This window comes from Elephas maximus, chromosome 8 (genome assembly GCF_024166365.1).
Source record: "Elephas maximus indicus isolate mEleMax1 chromosome 8, mEleMax1 primary haplotype, whole genome shotgun sequence".
Taxonomy (NCBI): domain Eukaryota; kingdom Metazoa; phylum Chordata; class Mammalia; order Proboscidea; family Elephantidae; genus Elephas; species Elephas maximus.
In genome coordinates this window covers 62,436,803-62,462,207 of record NC_064826.1, presented here as the reverse complement: position 1 = coordinate 62,462,207, position 25,405 = coordinate 62,436,803, and the positions used below count along the sequence as shown (strand labels likewise).

The 25,405-nt window shown below is 42.4% G+C and overlaps 1 protein-coding gene across 1 annotated transcript in view; it reads left to right on the top strand.

The window, feature by feature from the left end:
- The window catches only part of LOC126081887 (protein lifeguard 1-like), a 33,666-nt gene extending 11,346 nt beyond the window's left edge, over positions 1-22,320 (top strand). The window contains exons 5-9 of the mRNA XM_049894057.1: positions 730-767; positions 850-937; positions 5,226-5,315; positions 15,805-15,852; positions 22,168-22,320. Of these exons, the coding sequence (XP_049750014.1) occupies positions 730-767; positions 850-937; positions 5,226-5,315; positions 15,805-15,852; positions 22,168-22,320 (417 nt within the window). The remainder of the gene's footprint in view (positions 1-729; positions 768-849; positions 938-5,225; positions 5,316-15,804; positions 15,853-22,167) is intronic.
- Positions 22,321-25,405: the final 3,085 nt, after the last annotated feature.

Sequence of the window (25,405 nt, the reverse complement as noted above, 5' to 3'; positions counted from 1 at the left end):
ATGTCCTCCTTGCTTTTCTTGGCCTTATCTTCCAGCTACACTGCCTGCTGGCTCTCAGCAGTGCCTCTCACCCACACTGCACTCTGTCTGCAGAGCCCAGCATCCCAGCTCCATTTGGGCAACGGGAACCCTGGTCCATGCCCTCACACAGTCTCGCGTAGCCCCTGTCCTAGCCCTCAGTTGGCATCTACAGGTCCAGCTCCATGCTCTGTGGGTAACTGCCCTCCAGTCCCATCTCCTGGCACTGAGAAGTTCTCAACTCTCCTCCCATGTCTAAGGTCTTAGGAGAAATATTGCTTTTTTTTTTCTTACCCGGGCACTATGGAAAGGGCCAGTAGTGAAACTGTTGGTGAAACACTACTAGAAATAGCATATCCTGGCCTGATACTATGTGGATGGCCCCACTTAATGATGACAATATGATTTCCACAGTCATAATTAATACACATTTAATTCACCGAATATGTTGAAAGTCACCATTGTGTTCTAAGAAAATTTTACTAACAAAAGAATTTGCTCTTATCAGTTTTCGAGAGTATGTTAAGGAAATGTTTAGTTCGTCTACTTCTCACAACCACCCTGTAGCTTTGTGCGCTAGGGCTGTGCATACTCGCCATTGCTCCCTAGACCTGCACAGACTCACAGGCTTTAAATCACCTCCTCAGGATCTGGGCTTCTGCCTCACACCTCGGGAATCAGCTCCTGACTTACTGTGAATTTTGTTTTTAGACAATTCTTCAAGGTCTGCTGCTAGGAGCCGTATCAGTGTAAGTCTTTGATACACATTTCCTTTGTTTGTATGCTTTTCTTTGAGTTTATTTGGACAGTAACCACAGTCTCTGGTTTTAGTTTCTATAATGCCGAGGAAGTGTTATGGGCAACAGGAGCCACTGCTCTGGTGACGTTAGCGCTCACTTTATTTGCTGTACAAACAAAAGTACGTATTATTAAAGCAGATTTCCGTCACAAGGGAGGTACTGAGATATCTTCCTTTGTCCCTTGCCCCTTTTCTCTGCTGTCCTGTGGGCCTCATATCCATGGTTCTCTTGCTGCCGGCTTCCCATTGGGTTTGACCATTGGGGACCCCTAGCCAGACATTATCGGGAAGGAGGAGAGAGGTAGGGATACTTACTTCCATGGCGTCCTCCCAACAAGTTCCCCGTGTGCTAGCTGTGTTCCTTAACCAACATTCACTGCTCATCTCAAGGCAGCCAACTCAGTACAATTATCTACTTCTGGGTTCCGGTAACTGCTCTCTCTCCTCTTCCTTGGGCCTGTTGTGTGCTATTGTGTCAATTCTGATTCATAGCAACCCTAAGGACACAGTAGAACTGCCCCATAGGATTTCCTAGGCTGTATTCTAACAGATGGGGCCGTGGTGCAGTGGGAAGAGCTACTGCTGCTAACCAAAAGGGAGGGTGGCAGTTGAATCCACCAGCCACTCCTTGGAAACCCTATAGGGCACTTCTACTCTGTCCTACAGGGTCGCTATGAGTCGGAATCAACTCGTCAGCAAATTTTTTTTTTTTTTTTAATCTAAAAGAAGCATATCACCAGACTTTTCCCTTAGCAGCCAATTACTTAATCCTTGTGCCACCGGGGCTCCTTTTCTTTGGGACTAGGAGCAGTAATAGCTCTCTTGCTCCTAGTCTAGGTTACTGCACTGCCCCTTATGGTTCCCCTACTGGAACACTTTGTATATAGTTCCTTTATAAGTAAACCCTCCTCTAAGCTTCCTGTTTGAGTGCTCCATGTGTTCCTCCTGTGCCCCTGACTGATAGAGGGAGTTTAAAAATGAGCAAGTTATACTATAGTTTACCAGGGTTCAAAAGTGCCACGGTTTCCCAGGGAATATCATATAATTTGGGACTATTCCTTTTTAATTATGAGTCTCCAACCATAAGATAGATGGGCATTGAGGTTTTTTTTTCCTCATTCAAAAATTTATACACAAATTGCCCTGTGATATTGGTTGTAGTCCCTGCAATGTGTCAAGGGACATTACACCACCCCCCTTGAGTTATCTTCAGCAGCCCATTCTTCAGTTCTGAGCATTTTCCTTTAGTAAATGATGAGCTTTCCTTAGTAATAACTTACACAGGAGGGAGTGTATTACCTGAATTGTCTGGCAAACAGATGCAAAATTTTGGCCTTTTCTTCGTGGAAAAAGGAAGATGCATCAGAGTTGCAGAAGGATCTACTAAATAATTAGTCAAATTTATCAAAAGTTAGAGATTGAATTCTAATTTCATTATCAGATCAGCATGTGCCATCTCTTAGCTGGTCGTATGTTAGAAACCAAACAGATAGGCCTCTCCGCAATGAGTGAGGAAAGTCCCTGGGTGGTGCAAATGGTTAACATGCTTGGTTGCTAAATGAAAGGTTGGAGGTTTGAGTCCACCCAGAGGCATGTGGGAAGACAGGCCTGGTGACCTACTTCCAAAAACCCAGTCATTGTAAACCCTATGGAATGTAGTTCTTCTTTGATAGAGATAGAGTCTTCAGGGGTTGGAATCAACTTGTTGGCAACCAGTTAATGAGTGAGGTAGGCCTCTGATGAAGGCATAAACTCATTTAGGACTATTTAAAATCTTCTAAAATGCCAGAATATTTCTTAGTATTTTAAGTCACAGGTAATCTATGACCTGGGTTCATTAGAATGAGTATCACATTGGAAAGTTTTTTAAAGATGGTTCCATTTGGTATGCTTTACATCAATGACTTTGAAAGGCAGCTGAAATCATGTTCATTAGACAACAGTTCTTTTTTCTGACTCAGTTATGTGGTGAGGGTTGCAGAATTCACTCCCACCACAACCCACAGGTTGCAGAGGAAATGTAGGCCCACAGTGAAGCTGAGTTTCCTCCTGAGCCCCAGCTTTCCACTTACTGGGTGGGGGAGGCTGGGAATGAAGTAAATGTCCATTTGGTTTAAATTTTAATCTGATCTCATAATCTCGACAGTTCTTTTGGGCTAGGTGATTGTGTCATGTGGATAAAAAATGCTCGGGCTCTCAGCCTCCTGCTCCCCCTGCTTTTCTCTCTAAGGTGGGGGAATTGGGATGAAGGTGTGGCTTGTGCGGGCTCTTGGCACTGGCCAGGGACAGAAACTGTGGGGCTGGGGTGCTATGACCCATTTATGTTCCTGAACCACCGTTGCCTGAATCTCCTAGTCACTTGTGCTCTGTGGGTCTCTGATGCTGACCTCCACTGCTGGTGTGACTGGGAACCTGCTCTCTCTTGGGCCTGGTCAGAGCTGACAGGGCTCTGCGGCTGATGTCACCTCACCTGGTCATCTCCCCTGCTGCCACCTCTGAAAGGTTGGCAGTTCTAACCCACACAGAGGCTCCTCGAAAGAAAGGCCTGGTGATCTGCTACCAGAAGATTGTAGCCATTGAAAATCCTATGGAGCACAGTTCTACTTTGGCACACATGGGGTAGCTATGAATTGGAATCAACTCAATCGCAACTGGTTTGATGGTTGTTTTTTTTTTTTTTTCAATCCAAAGTATTATCATTCCAGAAACCCTGGTGGTATACTGGTTAAGTGATATGGCTGCTAACCAAAAGGTCGGCAGTTCGAGTCCACCAGCCACTCCTTGGTAACTCTATGGGGTGTTTCTACTCTGCCCTATGGGGTCGCTATGAGTCAGAATCGACTTGATGGCAACGGGTTTGGTTTTTTTTGGTATTATCATTCCAATATATAATCAATATAATAAAGTATTAATGAAATATTTTACATTTTTTTGAAGTAAATTTTCGAAGTCCAGTGAGTGTTTTACATTTATAGCGCCCTCAGTTTGGACTAGCCACATTTCAAGTGCTCAGTAGCCATATGTGGCTAGCAACTACCCTATTGAAAACACAGCTCTAGACAAATGTTAGTGAGCATCAGAATGGCCTGGAGGGCTTCATAAACTAGATTGCTGGCCCCACCCCCAGAGTTTCTGCAGCAGTAGGAGTGTGTGTGCGTGGGAGGTGAGAAGCGGGATAATTATATTTCTCAGGTAGTGCTCACGCTTGCAATTTGGGAACCACACTTGAAGAACCAGTGTTCTAGGTTATTCCAGCGATAAGGAGCCCTGGTGGCGAAGTGGTTAAGAGTTCGGCTGCTAACCTAAAGGCTGACAGTTTAAATCTATCAGCTGCTCCTTGGAAACCCTATGGGGCAGTTCTACCCTGTCCTACAGGGTTGCTGTGAGTTGGAACTGACTGGACTGCAATGGATTTTGGATTGATAAGGGTAGGAAGTACAACCAACAACAACTGGTTGCAGTCAAGTCGACTCTGACTCATGGCAACCTCGTGTGTGTCAGAGTAGAACTGTGCTCCACGGGGTTTTTAGTGGATGTGATTTTTAGGAAGTAGATCAGCAGGCCTTTCTTCCCAGGTGCCTCTGGGTGGATTCAAACCACTAACCTTTTGGTGAGTAATGGAGTGCTTAGCGACTTGTGCCACCCAGGAGAGAGGGGAGTTAGGAAAACACTCTTGCAGAAAATATCTTGAATTCAAGGCTCTTCTGTTTGGCATGATAAATTTTTTTCAGGCCGGAAGATGAATATTTCCTTTGTTTAAAAAATCTTAATCTCCCCCAGGCTGATTTGGGTCATTGATTTATAACGGAAAAAACAAAAAGCACCTTAATGAATTGCAAAATTACAAAAGAATCATTAACAGAAATTTTTCAAAGCTTACTACATTTTTTTAATTGAAATATATGGATGTAAATGGGGTAAAGTCACCCTGATAGTATCTTTGTGTATTTCACTCCATTAATGTTTCCTGTGCGCTTGTTTTTAAAAAATGTGGATAATTATGTTCATACTATATTTACAAATTTATGTCCTGTTTATTCAATGTGTCTTTTTTATTTTAAGGGGAAATTTCATCAAATATGAAAATAGAATTGAATAAAACCCCATATATACATTACCCAGTTTCAAAAATTATCACCTAATGGCTACTGTCATTTCATCTATACTTCTACTCTCTTCTCCCTCTGGAAGCAAATCCCAGTCAACAACACTATTTATTTATTTTTTCTTGTGTACCATTTTTCAGTGGTTGGGCTAATGTATTTACACGGTTCTCTGAACTGGCCAGGGTGAACTATTAGCGAATGGGCCAGTTTCTATCTATAGTGTATAAGATGCAGCTCTAAACACCCCCAAATCCCTTATAGGTAATAATTGAGTTGTTTTTGTGACATTTATGTTTCCTCAGTGGGATTTTACCTTGCTAAATGGAGTGCTATTCGCCTCTGTCTTTATACTTGTGTTCTATGGAATTCTCCTCATCTTCATAAGATCATACGTAAGTAGAAACTCATTTGGGAACCTCAGATAATTGTTAGAAATGCAGGTGAAGTGCTGGTTGTGTTAGTCTGGTCCTCCGAGAAGCAGACACCAAAAAAGATGGGGTTAAATATACAAGGATTTTATTGGAGAAAAAAAACTGTGCGAAAAAATGGGGAGGGAGCTGAAGAAGGCTGGGAGTGCTGTCAGACCTCAAGTGAAAAAGAGAAGGAAGGAAATTTGATTGGGTGTATTTTAGATGTGGCTAATCTAAGGAACGTTCAGTAAGGCCGTCAGGGAGTACTTGAGCCAAAATCAGCAGAGTTGTCTCCTGCTTCCCAGGAAGGGCCCTAGTGCTCCCAAACAAGGACTGAGAAGTGGGAAGTGTGGCCTTGAGGCAACAGATTTCAGAACACAGCAACTGGAGCCCTTGGTCACTGAAGTTTCTGGCAGCTGGAGGCCTATGAGGCCCATCCTCAAAGCCACCATATTGGTGTTGTTGGGGATCTGGGGAATGCATATTGAACTCCTACCCTAGACTACAGTTGTCCTTTCCCAAGAGGGCCTTGAGGGGAGTCTACGCCGAGGGGCATGCCAGGCTCCTTCTCCTGTGTATGGGTGGGGTGGGGGTGGGAGATAGTTTGCTTCTTGCTCTCTCTCAGAGGTTTTCTTTTTAGCTCAATGTCTTTTGTGTTTGATCACAGCAGCATTGCTTGGCCTTGGATTTTAAGTTTCAAGGCTAGGATCAAGGACTCCAAAATTCCTTTAGCACAACAGCCAGCTAAGGGTCATGTGATTAGCACATGGTCTTCATTTATTTGGATTAAAATATTTTGAATTTTTATGAGGGTTATCTGTTGCACCTAGAAGCTTGAATAGGACAATTATTGTAGAGTTTAAAGATGCCTCTTTGGAATATTAAATAACATTTTATGGATATGGGCAGGAGTCAGCAGACGGTGCTACTTGTTTGGAGCAATGGAAAAGATGGGCTTGCTTGGCCTTTTCCAACAGCAGTCTAGAGGAGGCTCCTCGTTCTTCAGTTCTAACTTTTTTTTTTTTTTGCTTAAATATATTCATTGAATGCTTGCTAGATGTCAGACACAGGCCTATGTGTTTTTCACATAGGGAATCAAATTTAATTCTCCAGTATTCCTGAAAAGTATGTATCTCATCCATTTTACATACAAGAAAACAGGCTCAGAGAAATTAAACAATTCATCCAAGTTCACACAGGGAGTAAGTGGCAGAGGAGGGCATCACAGCCAGGTCTGTGTGACTCCAGTGACCATGCTCTTCCCTCACATTGCACTGTCAGTAGACTGACTCTGCAGGGGGTATGGAGAGAGACATGGGACCTGGCCTGGCGGTGTCTATCTGTGAGTGATCCCTGTGTGGAGACTCTTGGAATCCAGGTCCTCCGATGACGCCTGGGCCTATGACCATTTGGCCAACTTGGCCCAAACACTGAACCAGAGAGGTTCTTTGGCAACAAGTGGACTTGTTACATGATCCTCAGTCATATAGCCAACCCATTAAAACCCATCACCATGAAGTGTATTCTGACTCATGATGACCCTATAGGACAGAGTAGAACTGCCCCATGGTGTTTCCAAGGAGCAGCTGGTGGATTCAAACTGCCGACCTTTTGGTTAGCTAAGCTCTTAACCACTATGCCACCAGGGCTCCCATTTGAACATATGACCAACAGTTCTGCCTAAATTGGTTGAGTTTTAAGACTGATTGTGGACCGGGGGGCCAAGATGGTGGACTAGGTAGACGCTACCTCGGATCCCTTTTGCAACAAAGACTTGGAAAAACAAGTGAATCGATCACATACACGACAATCTACGAACCCTGAACAACAAACACAGATTTAAAGAGTTGACCTGAGTGACAGAGACGGAGAATGAACAACTACGGGGAAGCAGCGACTGTTTTTGGAGCCTGGAGCCAGTGTCCCAGTCAGGTAACCTTGGCGCCGGGCTTAGGACTGGGCGCAGGGGAGAGCTTAGCCCGGCATGCTCTCATGGCACAAAGGGGGTGCAGCCCTACTCCCCTGAACTAACCGCGGGAGGGGGCCCAACTGGTCCGCAGAGGCGGCGCAGTGATGCAGCTGGCGGGACAAGAAGTCCCCGGGAGGCAGCGACTGATTTTGGAGCCGGGAGTGCAGCGTTCCAGCAGGGGAACCTTGACGCTGGACTTTGGATTGGCAGCGGAGGAACTGACCGCGGCTTCTGCAGGCCAGACCCTCGGGGGCAATCTTTACCTAGCCAGCACACATAGGTGACATGCCCCTCTGGAATCTCAGATAAAATAGTCATCCCAAGCAAGAAAAGCAACTTTGGCTATATCCCGGGGTGCTACTCTCTCCTGTTTTTCTGAACCCTCCCCTCCCCTTCCCAGGCGGCTTCATTAACATTGTAATTTCCTGAGCCAGAGGGAGAATGGCTCTGGCTCCGCGGCTTTTCTTTTCCCTTTTTTTTTTTGTTCTTTTCCTAACCCATTCTTCCGGCCTGAGAGAAGCAACCACAAAAAACCCAGGGACCAAAAATCCTTCCCTAATTGGACTAAAAACACAGAACCAGCTCTAGCCAAGCATATATGATCCATATCTCCAGCTTTCATCCCTACAGGGAACAAGGTGGCTGTTATAATGCAAAGGCATTTCTGATAGGGATCTGACTGCATTTTTTTTTAGCGGATTTACTGGAAAAACAAGTTTCCCAGGTCTGATATCTCTGCTTATTCAACAGAGCCCTAACTGACCCACAACAGGGAACTGAGGGCTGAAGCTCCCCCCAGACCACCTAGCCTCTTGCCTTAGGGGTCTAAGGAGGGTGACACCTACCAATCTGTAGAGGTACTTGCATTGGGGGCCTAAGGTACAGCAGCAGAGCCCTCCCACCAAGGTGCTTTAGGAATAGAGACACACTTACCTCACTGACACTTGGGGGAAGCCTGTCAGCATCCTGCCCCCCCAGAGTGTGAACCCCAGCTGCTAATAGAATCTAGTGCACACAACTATCACCACTACTTCTCAAGGTGGATAGGTGTTAGGGTGCAGCACACACTTGATGACCCAAAATCAGAATCTACACAAGAATAGTGAATAGACTAAGGCATATATATCTGGCAACAGCCCAAACCAGCTGGTAATAGGTCATAAGTAAGTCAAGGGCTACAACAATCAAGACAGCACAATGTAGTAGCCCATCCACGTATACTGAAAGAAAACAAAACAAGATAAGACTCAGTGAGCAAATATAGAATAAATCAGTACAATATCTTAGTGATGGCTCGCAGACAGCAGTCGATATCAAACCACATAAAGAAGCAGACCATGACAGCTCCTACAACCCCCCAAACAAAAGAATCAAAATCTTTCCCAAATGAAGATACAATCCTGGAATTATCAGATGCAGAATATAAAAAAGTAATTTACAGAATGCTTCAAGACATCAGGGATGACCTTAGAAATGAAATAAGGCAAACTGCAGAAAAAGCCAGGGAACACACTGATAAAACAGTTGAAGAACTCAAAAAGAGTATTCAAGAACATAGTGGAAAAATTAATAAGTCGCAAGAATCCATAGAGAGACAGCATGCAGAAATCCAAAAGATTAACAATAAAATTACAGAATTAGACAACGCAATAGGAAGTCAGAGGAGCAGACTCGAGCAATTAGAATGCACAGTGGGAAATCTGGAGGACCAGGGAATTAACGCCAACATAGCTGAAAAAAAATCAGATAAAAGAATTAAAAAAATGAAGAAACCCTAAGAATCATGTGGGACTCTATCAAGAAGGATAATTTGTGTGTGATTGGAGTCCCAGAACAGGGAGGGAGGACAGAAAACACAGAGAAAATAGTTGAAGAACTCCTGACAGAAAACTTCCCTGACATCATGAAAGACGAAAGGATCTCTATCCAAGATGCTCATCGAACCCCATTTAAGATTGATCCAAAAAGAAAAACACCAAGACATATTATCATCAAACTTGCCAAAACCAAAGATAAAGAGAAAATTTTAAATGCAGCCAGGGAGAAAAGAAAGGTCTCCTTCAAGGGAGAATCAATAAGAATAAGTTCAGACTACTCAGCAGAAACCACGCAGGCAAGAAGGCAATGGGATGACATATACAGAGCACTGAAGGAGAAAAACTGCCAGCCAAGGATCATATATCCAGCAAAACTCTCTCTGAAATATGAAGGCGAAATTAAGATATTTACAGATAAACAAAAGCTTAGAGAATTTGCAAAAACCAAACCAAAGCTACAAGAAATACTAAAGGAAATTGGTCAGAAAACCAATAATATCAGATACCAGCACAACACAAGGTCACAGAACAGAACATCCTGATATCAACTCAAATAGGGAAATCGCAAAAGCAAATTAAGATTAATTAAAAAAAAATGCTCAAAACAGGGAACCATTGAAGTCAATATGTAAAAGATCACAATCATCAAAAAGAGGGACTAAATACAGGTGGCATAGAACTGCCATATGGAGAGGGATGCAAGGTGATATAGGACAACACAAGTTAGGTTTTTACTTAGAAAAATACGGGTAAATATTAAGATAACCACAAAGAGGTATAACGACTCCATAACTCAAAACAAAAAAGAAAAACGTAACGACTTAGCAAACATAAAGTCAAATACTATGAAAATGAGGATCTCACAATTTACAAAGAAAAACGTCTCAGCACAAAACAGTAAGTGGAAAAATGAAATTGTCAACAACACATAAAAAGGCATCAAAATGACAACACTAAACACTTATCTATAATTACGCTGAATGTAAATGGACTAAATGCACCAATAAAGAGACAGAGAGTCTCAGACTGGATAAAGACACACGATCCGTCTATATGCTGCCTACAAGAGACACATCTTAGACTTAGCGACACAAACAAACTAAAACTCAAAGGATGGAAAAAATATATCAAGCAAACAATAAGCAAAGAAGAAGAGGAGTAGCAATATTAATTTCTGACAAAATAGACTTTAAATTTAAATCCACCACAAAAGATAAAGAAGGACACTACATAATGATAAAAGGGACAATTGACCAGGAAGATATAACCATATTAAATATTTATGCACCCAATGACAGGGCTGCAAGATACATAAATCAAATTTTACAAGAACTGAAAAGTGAGATAGACACCTCCACAATTATAGTAGGAGACTTCAACACACCACTTTCGGAGAAGGACAGGACAGCCAGTAAGAAGCTCAGTAGAGACACGGAAGACCTACTTACAACAATCAACCAACTTGACCTCATTGACTTATACAGAACTCTCCACCCAACTGCTGCAAAGTATACTTTTTTTCTAGTACACAGGGAACATTCTCTAGAATAGACCACATATTAGGTCATAAAACAAACCTTTGCAGAATCCAAAACATCTAAATATTACAAAGCATCTTCTCAGACCACAAGGCCATAAAAGTGGAAATCAATAACAGAAAAATTAGGGAAAAGAAATCAAATACTTGGAAACTGAACAATACCCTCCTGAAAAAAGACTGGGTTATAGAAGACATTAAGGAGGGAATAAGGAAATTCATAGAATGCAACGAGAATGAAAATACTTCCTATCAAAACCTCTGGGACACAGCAAAAGCAGTGCTCAGAGGCCAGTTTATATCGATAAATGCACACATACAAAAAGAAGAAAGAGCCAAAATCAGAGAACTGTCCCTACAACTTGAACAAATAGAAAGTGAGCAACAAAAGAATCCATCAGGCACCAGAAGAAAACTAATAATAAAAATTAGAGCTGAACTAAATGAATTAGAGAACAGAAAAACAATTGAAAGAATTAACAAAGCCAAAAGCTGGTTCTTCAAAAAAATTAACGAAATTGATAAACCATTGGCTAGACTGAATAAAGAAATACGGGAAAGGAGACAAATAACCCGAATAAGAAACGAGAAGGGCCACATCACAACAGACCCAACTGAAATTAAAAGAATCATAACAGATTATTACGAAAAATTGTATTCTAACAAATTTGCAAACCTAGAAGAAATGGATGAATTCCTGGACAAACACTACCTACCTAAACTAACACAATCAGAAGTAGAACAACTAAATAGACCCATAACAAAAAAAGAGATTGAAACGGTAATCAAAAAACTCCCAACAAAAAAAACCCCTGACCTGGATGGCTATACTGCAGAGTTCTACCAAACTTTTCAGAGAAGAGTTAACACCACTACTACTAAAGGTATTTCAAAGCATAGAAAATGATGGAATACTATCTAACTCATTCTAAGAAGCCACCATCTCCCTGATACCAAAACCAGGTAAAAACATCACAAAAAAGAGAAAATTACAGACCTATATCCCTCATGAACATAGATGCAAAAATCCTCAACAAAATTCTAGCCAATAGAATTCAACAACATATCAAAAAAATAATTCACCACGACCAAGTGGGATTTATACCAGGTATGCAAGGCTGGTTTAATATTAGAAAAACCATTAATGTAATCCACCATATAAATAAAACAAAAGACAAAAACCACATGATCTTATCAATTGATGCAGAAAAGGCATTTGACAAAGTCCACCACCCATTTATGATAAAAACTCTCACCAAAATAGGAATTGAAGGAAAATTCCTCAACATAATAAAGGGCATCTATACAAAGCCAACAGCCAACGTCACTCTAAATGGAGAGAGCCTGAAAGCATTTCCCTTGAGAACGGGAACCAGACAAGGATGCCCTTTATCACCGCTCTTATTCAACATTGTGCTAGAAGTCCTAGGCAGAGCAATTAGGCTAGAGAAAGAAAAAAAGGGCATCCGGATTGGCAAGGAGGAAGTAAAATTATCTCTATTTGCAGATGACATGATCTTATACACAGAAAACCCTAAGGAATCCTCCAGAAAACTACTGAAACTAATAGAAGAGTTTGGCAGAGTCTCAGGTTATAAGATAAACATACAAAAATCACTTGTATTCCTCTACATCAACAAAAAGAACATCGAAGAGGAAATAACCAAATCAATACCATGCACAGTAGCCCCCAAGAAGATAAAATACTTAGGAATAAATCTTACCAAGGATGTAAAAGACCTATACAAAGAAAACTACAAAGCACTACTACAAGAAATTAAAAAGGACATACTTAAGTGGAAAAACATACCTTGCTCATGGATAGGAAGACTTAACATAGTAAAAATGTCTATTCTACCAAAAGCCATCTATACATATAATGCACTTCCGATCCAAATTCCAATGTCATTTTTTAATGTGATGGAGAAACAAATCACCAACTTCATATGGAAGGGAAAGAAGCCTCGGATAAGCAAAGCATTACTGAAAAAGAAGAAGAAAGTGGGAGGCCTCACTCTACCTGATTGCAGAACCTATTATACAGCCACAGTAGTCAAAACAGCCTGGTACTGGTACAACAACAGACACATAGACCAGTGGAACAGAATTGAGAACCCAGATATAAGTCCATCCACATATGAGCAGCTGATATTTGACAAAGGCCCAGTGTCAGTTAATTGGGGAAAAGATAGTCTTTTTAACAAATGGTGCTGGCATAACTGGATATCCATTTGCAAAAAAATGAAACAGGACCCATACCTCACACCATGCACAAAAACTAACTCCAAGTGGATCAAGGACCTAAACATAAAGACTGAAATGATAAAGATCATGGAAGAAAAAATAGGGACAACCTTAGGAGCCCTAATACAAGGCATAAACAGAATACAAAACATTACCAAAAATGACGAAGAGAAACCAGATAACTGGGAGCTCCTAAAAATCAAACACCTATGCTCATCTAAAGACTTCACCAAAAGAGTAAAAAGAACAGCTACAGACTGGGAAAGAATTTTCAGCTATGACATCTCCGACCAGCGCCTGATCTCTAAAATCTATATGATTCTGTAAAAACTCAACCACAAAAAGACAAACAACCCAATCAAGAAGTGGGCAAAGGATATGAACACGCACTTCACTAAAGAAGATATTCAGGCAGCTAACAGATATATGAGAAAATGCTCTCGATCATTAGCCATTAGAGAAATGCAAATTAAAACTACGATGAGATTCCATCTCACTCCAACAAGGCTGGCATTAATCCAAAAAACACAAAATAATCAATGTTGGAGAGGCTGCGGAGAGATTGGAACTCTTATACACTGCTGGTGGGAATGTAAAATGGTACAACCACTTTGGAAATCTATCTGGCGTTATCTCAAACAGTTAGAAATAGAACTACCATACAACCCAGAAATCCCACTCCTCAGAATATACCCTAGAGAAATAAGAGCCTTCACACGAACAGATATATGCACGCCCATGTTTATTGCAGCTCTGTTTACAATAGCAAAAAGCTGGAAGCAACCAAGGTGTCCATCAACGGATGAATGGTTAAATAAACTGTGGTATAGTCACACATGGAATACTACGCATCGATAAAGAACAGTGACGAATCTGTGAAACATTTCATAACATGGAGGAACCTGGAAGGCATTATGCTGAGCGAAATTAGTCAGAGGCAAAAGGACAAATATTGTATAAGAGCACTATTATAAGATCTTGAGAAATAGTATAAACTGAGAAGAACACATACTTTTGTGGTTACAAGGGGGGAGGGAGGGGGGAGGGAGGGAGGGAGAGGGTTTTTTACTGATTAATTAGTAGATAAGAACTGCTTTAGGTGAAGGGAAGGACAATACTCAATACATGGAAGGTCAGCTCAACTGGACTGGACCAAAAGCAAAGAAGTTTCTGGGATAAACTGAATGCTTCAAAGGTCAGCGGAGCAAGGGCGGGGGTTTGGGGACCATGGTTTAAGGGGACTTCTAAGTCAATTGGCATAATTAACTCTATTATGAAAACATTCTGCATCCCACTTTGAAATGTGGCGTCTGGGGTCTTAAATGCTAACAAGCGGCCATCTAAGATGCGTCAATTGGTCTCAACCCACCTGGATCAAAGGAGAATGAAGAAGACCAAGGTCACACGATAAATATGAGCCCAAGAGACAGAAAGGGCCACATGAACTAGAGACTTACCTCATCCTGAGACCAGAAGAACTAGATGGTGCCCGGCTACAACCGGTGACTGCCCCGGCACGGAGCACATCAGAGAACCCCTGAGGGAGCAGGAGATCAGTGGGATGCAGACCCCAAATTCTCACAAAAAGACCATACTTAATGGTCTGACTGAGAGTAGAGGAATCCCGGCGGTCATGGTCCCCAAACCTTCTGTTGGCCCAGGACAGGAACCATTCCCTAAGACAACTCAGCAGTCATGAAAGGGACTGGACAGTGGGTAGGAGAGAGATGCTGAGAGGAGTGAGCTAATTGTATCAGGTGGACACTTGAGACTGTGTTGGCATCTCCTGTCTGGAGGGGGGATGGGTGGATAGAGAGAGTTGGAAGCTGGCAAAATTGTCACGAAAGGAGAGACTGGAAGGGCTGACTCATTAGGGGGAGAGCAAGAGTGAGAATGGAGTAAGGTGTATATAAACTTATATGTGACAGTCTGACTTGATTTGTAAACGTTCACTTCAAGCTCAATAAAAGTTAATTAAAAAAAAAAAAAGATTGTATAGGCCCACAGCTAGGGAGGTGGCATCTATATTTTAGAGATAAACTCAAAGACATCACAAATATGTGGTTTAAAAAGTCACAACTCTCCATTTATTATTATTGATAGTAGCAGAGATATTGTTAGTATTAATACAAATGTTTATTAGATGGGCTTCATAGATCTTTACAATATCGTATGAGTTGTAATCAACTCAACGGCACTGGGTTTTGGTTGCTTTTTTTTTTAAGGTAGAGTTAAGATACTGTGTTTCCTACTAAATACATCAGCCCTAGTTCCTGTCTGGAGTCTTTGGGTGACCCATGCTGGTAACCGCTTGACTATGCCAGTGAGAAGTTGGCGTCACCCAGAGGCACCTTGGAAGACAGGCCTGGCAATCTGTTTTTGAAAGGTCACATCTTTGGAAACTCTATGGAGCAGTTCTACTCTGCACACACACAATTCTGCCATGTGTCAGAATTGACTTGTCAGCAGCTAACGATGACAACAGCCCAGGTGACACAAGTGGTGTAAAGATCACAGCCAAGAAAACCCTATGGAGCATAGGGTCACCATGAATCCGGGGCACGCTCTATGGCAGCTTACGACAATAGATCCCATTCTAAAGTTCCTTTTCGGAAGTATCTATAATGTGTGATCTTACACATATATTTAAATGGAAGAGTTTTGAACAAGCCCATGTCTCAAGTATCCATGCTTGTTTGACCTTGGCTACTTTGAATTCTTTGGACTCGAGTTGTTAGGTGTTTTCTTACTGTTAGCTCTGCCTGGAAACACTGTGCCTCCTGGACTGTTTCATGGAGTCCTGATTTCCTTTCTTCACCAAGAATTTTCTCTAGTGTGCCCATCCCTCTTAGGACCAGCGTCCTCATTCTGAAGAACATAAAACTGTTTCCTTTCTTTTTGCAGTGGTTGCATCTCCTATATGCTGGACTTGGAACTGTGATCTTCTCATTAGTAAGTTCATCTCTTCCTCTCTGACAAAGAATATGGTGGGTGCACTGACAGAGCCCCTCTGCCCTGTGCTAGGCTGCAGGCAGGTGTAGTCAGTAATTCACTGGAAAGCCCTCTAGGAGAGTTGCTGCTTGTTAAAGGATCATATTTAAAACCATCAGCCTAAGGAGAGCTGGAGGCATTGGTGGTTCAGTGGTGGGATTCTCGCCTTCCATGTGGGAGAGCTGGTTCAATTCCAGGCCAAGACACCTCACCCGTAGCCACCCGTCTGTGGAGGCTTGGATGTTGCTATGATGCTGAACAGGTTTCAGCAGAGGTTTCAGACAAAGATAGACTTGGAAGAAAGTCTGGGCGATCAGCTTCCAAATTTGAACAGCAGCTAATAACAAAAAAAAAGAGAGAGCTAAATTGTTCTTCTCAATCCACAAAAACATTACTTTTCTTGAAAGATAATATTTAAGAAGAGAATCAAGAATCATTTATAAACTTTGAAATTTATTGTAGCAGGGGTGTGAGTTCATCTTTTTTTGTTTGTTCCTTTTACTTTTTTTAAAAAATTGTAACAACATATATAACAAAACACTTGTCATTTCAACATTTTTTATGTGTACAATGCAATTTTTTTTTTGTTTACTTTTAAATTAGGAAAAATGCTTCCAAAGAGAAACTTCTCACAGGGTATTGGCAGAGGTCATTGCTAATGTATTTGTGAATCTCTTCCAGTCTATTTAGTCCCATCTCTTGTCACCTTTTAAAAATAATTTAAAGAAAGTTTTGTTATAAAAGCAATAATGCCCATGTTTTAAAATTCAAACAATACAGAAAATTAAAAATGAAAATATCTCCCTCTTACCTCCTTCCCCGTGAGGTAACTATTATTAACAATTTCTTGTAAGTACATTCAGAATTTCTTTACATATATATTCTCTGTTTTACACAAATGTGGTCATACTATAGAAGCCCTGGTAGCACAGTGGTTAAGCACTTAGCTACTGACCAAAAGGTGAGCAGTTCAAACCCACCAGCCACTCTGGGGGAGAATGATGTGGCAGTCTGCTTCCTAATAATTACAGCTTTGGAATCCCTATGGGGCAGATCTACTCTGTCCTATAAGGTTGCTATGAGTCAGAGTTAACTCAACGGCAACAGGTTTTGTTTTTCAGTCATACATAGTATATAGAGAGCCCTGGTGGTACAGTGGTTAAGAACTTGGCTGCTAACCAAAAGCTTGGCAGTTTGAATCCACCAGCTTCTCCTTGGAAACCCTATGGGGCAGATCTACTCTTATAGGGTTGCTATGAGTCAACTTGATGGCAACAGGGTTACTATACGCAATGTTCCGCCTTTTGCTTTTTCACTTGAAAATAATGGTCTCCACATACTGGCAGACATGGGTCTAACTCATTCTTTTCAAGGGATGCCTGGTAGTCCATTTTATGTTTTTATCATGTCACATCTGCTAAGAGTTTTATTTTTTAAATTATTTTAGAAATTTCCAAACACGCACAGAAATAGGAGTAGTGTAATGAACCCTAAAGGTTACCACCAAGCTTAAAAAATATCCAGTTTGCTTCATCTTGTTCATGGTTTTTTTGTTTTGTTTTGGTGGAGGGTGGGCTGGAATTATGTCACATCTTTTAAATGTTAGAAAAACTTAGACCAGGAAGTTAAGTGTAAGTTTGCACATTTCAGCTTTCTTATTTCTTCTCCTGTTATAAAGGGAACTGCTTTGCGCTTTTCCCTTTATTCTTTGCTCTCAGCCTTTGTCTATACAGTACTGTTGTGTCTTGTGCGTCCTGTTTTGGGCATAGTTTGTTTCCCTCCACATGTATGTTGGAGTTTCTTTTCCCAGTTTGCAGGCAGAGCAAAATCTCTTGTAGGCTCAGGCAGGTGTATGTACCCAACAAGTAGCCAGAGAGGGAAGTTGAAACAGTTGTTTATATTGGGGGTACAAGATGCTTAACTACCAGGGTTGTGAGGATGACACAGAGTGCAAGGCTCCCACATGCCCCTGGAGGCCTGAATCCCGGATGGGGCTTCCCCTGTGGGCTGGCTGTATCTTGGATGGTGTCCTGAGACCTGTTCCTCCTGGGAGAGGGGGCCTGCTCACCCTACTGTCTCACCTTCCTGTCCTCGAACACATAACCTTTCCTCAGAAGCTACACTCCAAACCACTCAGTACATGTTTGTGAAGTGAGTAAGAGTTATTATCCCCTCTTGTAAGAAGAAATAGGAGTCCCTGGGTGGTGTAAATGGTTAATGTACTCGGCTGCTACCTGAAAGGTTTGGGGTTTGAGTCTACCCAGATATGCCTTGGAAGAAAGGCCACTGAAACCCTGTGGAACACGGTTCTACTCTGACACACCTGGGGTCATCATGAGTTGGAGTCAATGCGATAGTAACATGTCTTTTAAAAGCAGTAACAAGATTAAGTCAGGATTTTTGGAGAGGATGGGAGGAAAGCCTTCTCCTAGGAAAAGATAGATTGAGGCCAAGAGCAAAGCTGGGAGCTCAGCCACTGTGGTCATTTTTTAGGGTGATCAACTCTCTCAGTTTGCCTGGGGCTGAGAGGCTTCCCAGGATACACAGAAGTCCTGGAGAAACCAAAATGGTTGGTCACTCTAGCACTTTTTTCCTTCCAAAGGTGCTGGAATTAGATGCAGGGAGAGGGGAGGATGAAGGGAAACTGTGCTAATGACAGGGATGTTGCCTAGATCCATACATCCAGCTGCCTGCTTATTGTCCCCACTAGGATGTCTAATAGGCATCTCAAACTCAGCTTTCCTAAACAACTCTTGATTTTCCTCTCCCAAATTGCTCTGCCCGTGGAGTTCTCCATTTCAGTAATGGGCAATGTCATATTTCAGTTGATCAGTTGAAAAAAAAAGTCCAGGTCATCGTAGTTATCTTTCTCTCACATCCCATTATCTAAACCATCGGCAAATCCAGTCATCTTTTCCCCTGAAATACATCTCCAATGCAACCATTCCTGGCCCCCTCCCCTGCTAAGACCTCCATTCATCTAAGACCCTGTCTCTCTCTCACCTGGATTATTTCCGTAGCTTCCCAGCTGGTCTCCCTGCTTGCTTTCTTGCCCCCTACAGTCTATTCTCTATACAGTAACAGAGTGGTCTTTTAAAATCCTAAATCAGATCCGGTCTCTTCTCTGCTTCAATCCCTCAAAGGGCTTCCCATTTGTTTTAGGATCTCATCCAGTTTCCTCTCCAAGGCCCCAGCTGACTTGACGCTTACTCCCCACTGGCCTCAGTCCCACCACTCCACCTCATCCACCCCTTCTAGCCGATGAGCCATTCACACCCCACCCCCATTCAGGACCTTTGCACTTGTGCTTTGCCTCAGATATCTGCCCCAAGATACATGCAAGGGCGCCTAGCTCCTGGCTTCCTTCCTCTCTGCTCAGCTGCCATCAGAGGGGCATTTCCAGACCTTCCTCCAGCAGCCCCTGCTGCCTTTAGTGTTAGTTTCCTAGGGCTTTCACAACAAGGTACCACCAACTTGGTGGCGTAAAACCACGGATGTTTTTTCTCATACTGTTCTGGAGGCTAAAAGTCTGAAATCAAGGTGTTGGTAAGGTTGATTCCTTTTAGAAGGCTCTGAAGGGGAATCTGTTTCAAACCTCTCTCTTAGCCTGTGATGATTTCTTGCAATTCTTGGTGAACATACAATGCATCCCTTCAATCTCTGGCCCCGTCCCATGGCAGTCTTCCCCGTGCTCTTCTCCTTTGCTAATAAGTCATGTTGGATTAGGGCCCACCGTGCTCCACTAGGATCTCAGGTGAACTAAGCTAATTACATGTAACAAATTACAAAGATGCTAGTTCCAGATAAGGCCACATTCACAGCCTTGGGGAGGGGGAGTTCAACCTTGAAGATATCTGGCAATTGAACATATCTTGAACAATTTAGGGGACCCAAATTGACCCATAACACCTCCATAACTCATTGCCCAGCTTTTGTTTTTTATAGCACCTACCATCACTTGGCAATTTTTACACGCATATTTTTTGCCTCTCTCCTCTAGAATGTAAACTATCCCCGGTGTCTATCACAGTACCCAGCACCCAGGAGGTGCTCAAAGTGTATGGGATGAATACGTGAAGGGGAGGGAGGGAGTTGGTTTAACTCTGTCTCTTCTCAGCTCGTGTCTTCAGTAAATTGACTTTTTCTAATGAATAGTCAGAGCCCTGGTGGTGCAGTGGTCAAGAGCTAAGGCTAACCAAAAGGTCAGCTGTTGGAATCCACCAGTCGCTTCTCAGAAACCCTATGGGGCAGCTATTCTCTGTCCTATAGAGTCACTGTGAGTCGTACTTGACTCAACGGCAACGGGTTTGGTTTTTGGGTTTAATGAATAATCACTTCTCCAATCCCTTCTCCTCCAGACATAGGTCTAACTACTTACTTTTCCCCATCATTTACTAATGCAATACCCCTTCCAAAACTGTGAGTAGAGCTCTGAAAGTTACTTAGGACCGATGGAGCTGGGCAAGGCAAGGACACAGGAGAGGAGACTAGAGGATCAGATTGGAGAGTCTTCTGCTCTACTGGCTGTAAGTCATGTAGGATTTGTAACCTCTATGAAAGCAGCTCATGGCTCCAGCCAGGAGTTGACCTCCTCCCTGGGGTGGGTCTGAGGTGCTGTTTGTGAGAGCGCTTTCCTGAGAGTGACCCATTTTGAGAGGTGGTACAACGGTTAAGTACTTGGCTGTTAACAAAAAGGTTGATAGTTTGAACCTAACCAGTGGCTCTGCAAGAGAAAGACCCGGCAATCTCCTCCTGCAAAGATTATAGCCAAGAAAACACCACGGGGCAGTTCTACTCTGTCCCATGGGGTCACTAAGAATTGAAAATCAACTCGATGGCACACAACAACATCCATCTGGTTTCTACCTCCCCATCTCCCCCTGCAGCCTCCATGTATTACTTCCTGAACACACCATGCTGCTTCCTGCCTCTGTCCTTTGCAGACATAGAACACAACCCCCATGTCCTCCTTCCATTCTCCCCTACCCTAAAGTCACATTCCCCAGGGCGATCCTCCCCAGGGCAAGGCTGTATACTGTTAGTGCTTCTGCTGTTTGACTCATCACTATGAGCTTGTGCCCGTGGCCCTGATCCCCAGCTTAGTGCCTGGCACACAGTCCGTGCTCAATGTTTGTGGAGTCAACACAGAAAAATCTGTTCAGGCCAATGTTAAAAACCATTGCTGTTGAGTCAGTTCTGACTCATAGTGAGCCTATAGGACAGAGTAGAACTGCCCCGTAGGGTTTCCAAGGAGTGGCTGGTAGAGACAAACTGCCATCTTTTTGGTTAGCAGCTAAAGGCTTAACCACTGAGCCACCAGGGCTCCAATAAGCTGAAGTACCTCCCCAAATAGGTGTATCAGCTTGGCATTTTAGTCTGGTCTGTTGAGTACAAACTTCACACAGGCCCATTTATGGTTATGCTTTCTCTCTAGCCTTTCTGCAAAACCTGAATTCCTCATGATAGGTTTCATGAAAATGGATGTTAGTCTAAAACGGATTATTTTCAAGAATCGTCAAATACCTAAGAATTCTCTTAATGCTGGTGTTGCTCTTTCAGACTGGACTCTGCCTCACAGCGCTGAGAACAGCCTTCTCAGATCAGAGATCAGAGTCTGCACGTAGGGAAGTAAGGTGCCAGCACCTGGCCGCTCGCTGTGCACAAAGCATGAGACTGCTCTTCTGGCTTTTTTATTTTGATGTTTTGGGAGCTCATAATTCAACCTACTGCAGCTGAGTGAAGAAGTTCATTGCAAGGGTTGTGTAACCCAACGCGAATCCCCTCTCCTTCTCCTTCCGTTTTGGACATGCTGACATCATCATAGAGCCATCCCCACACGTCAAGGTCTGAAAAATGCTCTCCCCCAAAGCTCCAAGAATTCACAATTATTGCTCTATGTGGATCCGAATGTTTGGGAACCACCTTTACTTTCATTCTTTGTTTAGTGAAAACATGAGGGGAAAATCATGAACATGGGGCATTTTGTCATTTGTTTTCGTGTCCACTTTGTCCACCTAAGTCCATGTCACTGGCTAAAGTTGTTGGGTTTGGAAAATCAGGGAAGGCTCACAGTCTTCAGAAGGGCAAGGTTTTAAATGACAGAGTCAAACTCAGGGATGGCGTGAATGATTGGGGCTCTAAGGATAATGCATACATCCACCAACTGATTGATGCAATTTTTTTCTTAATGCTAAAATATTTTTTCTAGATTACTTAGGACACTTACTTGGTAGAAACGTACACTTAAAGAACTAATGCTTCTTCCCTCTTTTCAAGTACCTGGTGATGGACGTGCAGATGATGGTAGGTGGGCGCCATCATCATTCTGACCTGGATCCTGAAGAGTATGTTTTTGCTGCTCTGAATATCTACTTGGACATCATCAACCTTTTCCTTTTTATTTTGCAACTAATTGGACTGGCACGGTAATCACGCGGCCAAAGCTTGCTTGAGTGGAAGAGAGGGAAAGAGTGTCGCCAGGCTCTGGCATGCAGAAGTCAACACTTCATAAGCCCTTTTATTTAAAAAAATATTTAAGAATACTTTTTGGGGGGGGGCAGGGTTTAATGAAGCCAAGTGTTCAGTAGATGGTAGCTGTAGTGGTTATATTTTCAGTTTCTTGTCACATAGTAAAACTTTCTAGGAGCCATTTCTGTCTTTTATAAATTCAGAAGATGAGTATCATAAATCACTTCTGAAAGATCCCCATTACTTTGTTGAAGTTAGTTTTTTTTTTTTCTTCTCTTTCAGGCACTATTTAAAGCCATAAACAACATCTCTTCCTCATAAATAAAATTGATTACAGAAACCTACATTTGCGCCTTTCTCTTCTCCATTTAGACATTCTTTGGGACAGTTTCGGTGTCTGATTTTCTTTTCCCTGTAAAGAGTAAGATAAATTAAAGAATTCTGCCTTTCTCGTGGATTCCAGAGCTAGATTGGAGAAAATAATAGTACCTACGTGGTAGGGTTGAGGGTTCACTGAGTTAATGTACACGAAGGGCTAAGCAAAGAGTAGTGTCAGCAGCTGTTGTCACCATCCTACTTGTACTCCCAGGCTCAACCTAGACACCGCCTCCTCTGATTGTCTGGGACAATAGGCCTCCTTTGAAGCCCCATGGAGCCCCTGGGGTTTTGGGAGTTCCTGGGTGGCACAGTCAAGTGCTCAACTCCTAACTGAAAGGTTGGCGACTGGAACCCACTCAGAGGTGCCTCAGAAGACAGGCCTGGTGATCTGCTTCTGATAAGTTGCAGCCTTGAAAATCATATGGAGCACAGTTCTACTCTGCAACACAGGGGGTCGCCATGAGTTGGAATCAACTTGAGAGTAACTTTTTTGGGTATTTTTTGAAGTTCCATAACACTTTGCACAGAATTATTTATACATATCTTATACCACTGATTTGATTACATTCCTCAAAGTCATATATGCTGAAGGTCAAGTCACTGAAGATCTTTCTATCCTTCCTAGAGTCTCACACCTTGCTGGTAATTCAATGCTTGATGAAAAAAAATTTTACTCGGATCTAAGAGCTCACACTTCCAACTCCAGCCAAATGAGCCTACGTCCGCATCCCTGCCTCAGCTATTCCAAGTCCTGGGCCATTTTAGAGAGCAAGTTTTCAATTGCTGTCTCAGTTCTCTGTAAACTGTTACTCTGAGGCTATCTCATCACCCATGGTTGGACATTTTGGGCTCTAAAGTGTGTTCCTTGGCCTGAAGAAATATGACTCAGCAGTGCAAAATCTGCTCCGGTGCTTTACTTGTATTCTGAGCATTTGCAGCTACCACTGAGTAAGCAAAACCCCAGTCCAGAGTAAGTGTCTATACCTGTCAGAATCCATTTGCAGCCTCTGGGGGCTACTGGCACCAGTCTGATTTGCCAGCTATGTTCAGAGCCCCACTCCCATCCCCCGGCATTCTGTCCCATAGCCACCTCCAGTCTTTGTCTCTCTTGTTGGCAGACAGTTCTTATTGGCATTTATGCCTGAGGGTATAAATCTAGGAATAGATCTAGATTCAGCCCATCTCTACATTGCCACAGTACCATGTCCACTCTTCATGGACCCAGGTGGCCACTTCAGTAGAGTGCACCAGGATATATACTTCATGATTTCAATCACCTTACGATCCATGAAGGGGGTTCTTCTGATGAGCATCGTGTCCTACTTTAATGTACCCCTTAAATTCCTAGTGTTCCCTGAGGCTGTACCCCATATGGGTATCCCTTTAATAGGCCAGTTTTCTATCACCTATCTGCCCGGCCATATGACCAGGTCTGGGCAGTGCATGAGGGAGTCAGCCAGAGAGGAATGTGAGAACAACTTCCTCCCTTGTCAAAAGTATTAGAGGAAATAAGGCAGTGACTAAGGGGAATGATGCTATGGTAACACACAAGATTTTGGAAATTAGCTTGTTTTTTCACCTGACCATTGTTTCTTATTGTGTTTCTCATCTCTTTATTCCTACCAGCAAAATTCTGGAGGATGGGCTTAATCTCTGAAATGTGAACAAGTAGAAGAAAAAAGGACTTTAAAACCATTCAGCAAGAAATCTGTCAGGGCCCTCTAAAACACCTGGGTCTTGATATCTTCACAAACATTTCTGTGTGTATACCTGCCAAAGGCTTTGGTACCAATGTTAGTCAATTAGTTTCACAGAAGAAAGCAAACGCATTTGGAAAGCTCGAGGTTTTGTATGTTCTCCATGGCATCAAAAAATCTTCACGCACACAATAGGGACATGCTGGTCAATTTCAGTTTCTGTTGTCCCAGCACCACATTAGGCATTTCTGTTGCCTCAGCAATATTCCAACCACAAGCAGACTATTCTGTGAGCCTATTGTGAGTCATTACATAGTGGTAGTAACTAAATTAAAACAAGTTCTAATGCTTCTATGACAGTCTTTTGACTTCTATATTTAGTAAGGGCTCTGAGCAAGACACACACCTTACGGTCGGTCTATCAAATGTGTAGACTGATTTGTTCTCAATTTTAGAAATCTGTCTTTTGGGAAGAGTCTACATATAAAAGTTTGTCAGGAGTGATCCAAGATCAAAACATGTGTGGTACATTTGTAAATCAACAGAAGCTGCCCATAAACGGGTAATGTAGGATTATGGGCCAGGAGAAGAGAGAGGAGAATCCACAGAAGGCTTTTGGGTCAAGCTTTCTATAATGCCTATAAAGGTCAGACCTATAATTTCTGTTCTCTACATTATCCCAAAAGAATATTCCATTATCTAGCTCTAGGAATGTTTGGATGAGTACATCGATCTATATGTACATTTATATACATCTATCTATGAGCACATTTATATATATATAGGTGAAAGTACTCATATTAAAGGCCACTTTACACTCATAGGCTCAAAGAATGCTGATGGACAAGATGTGGCATATATTTGACATTACTGTCATGAAACAATGTTGATAGTTTCAGCATGTTGCTTAGTCAAAGTTCTTGAAACATATGCATCAACTACTAAAGACATCTTCAGGGCTCCCAAGTCAT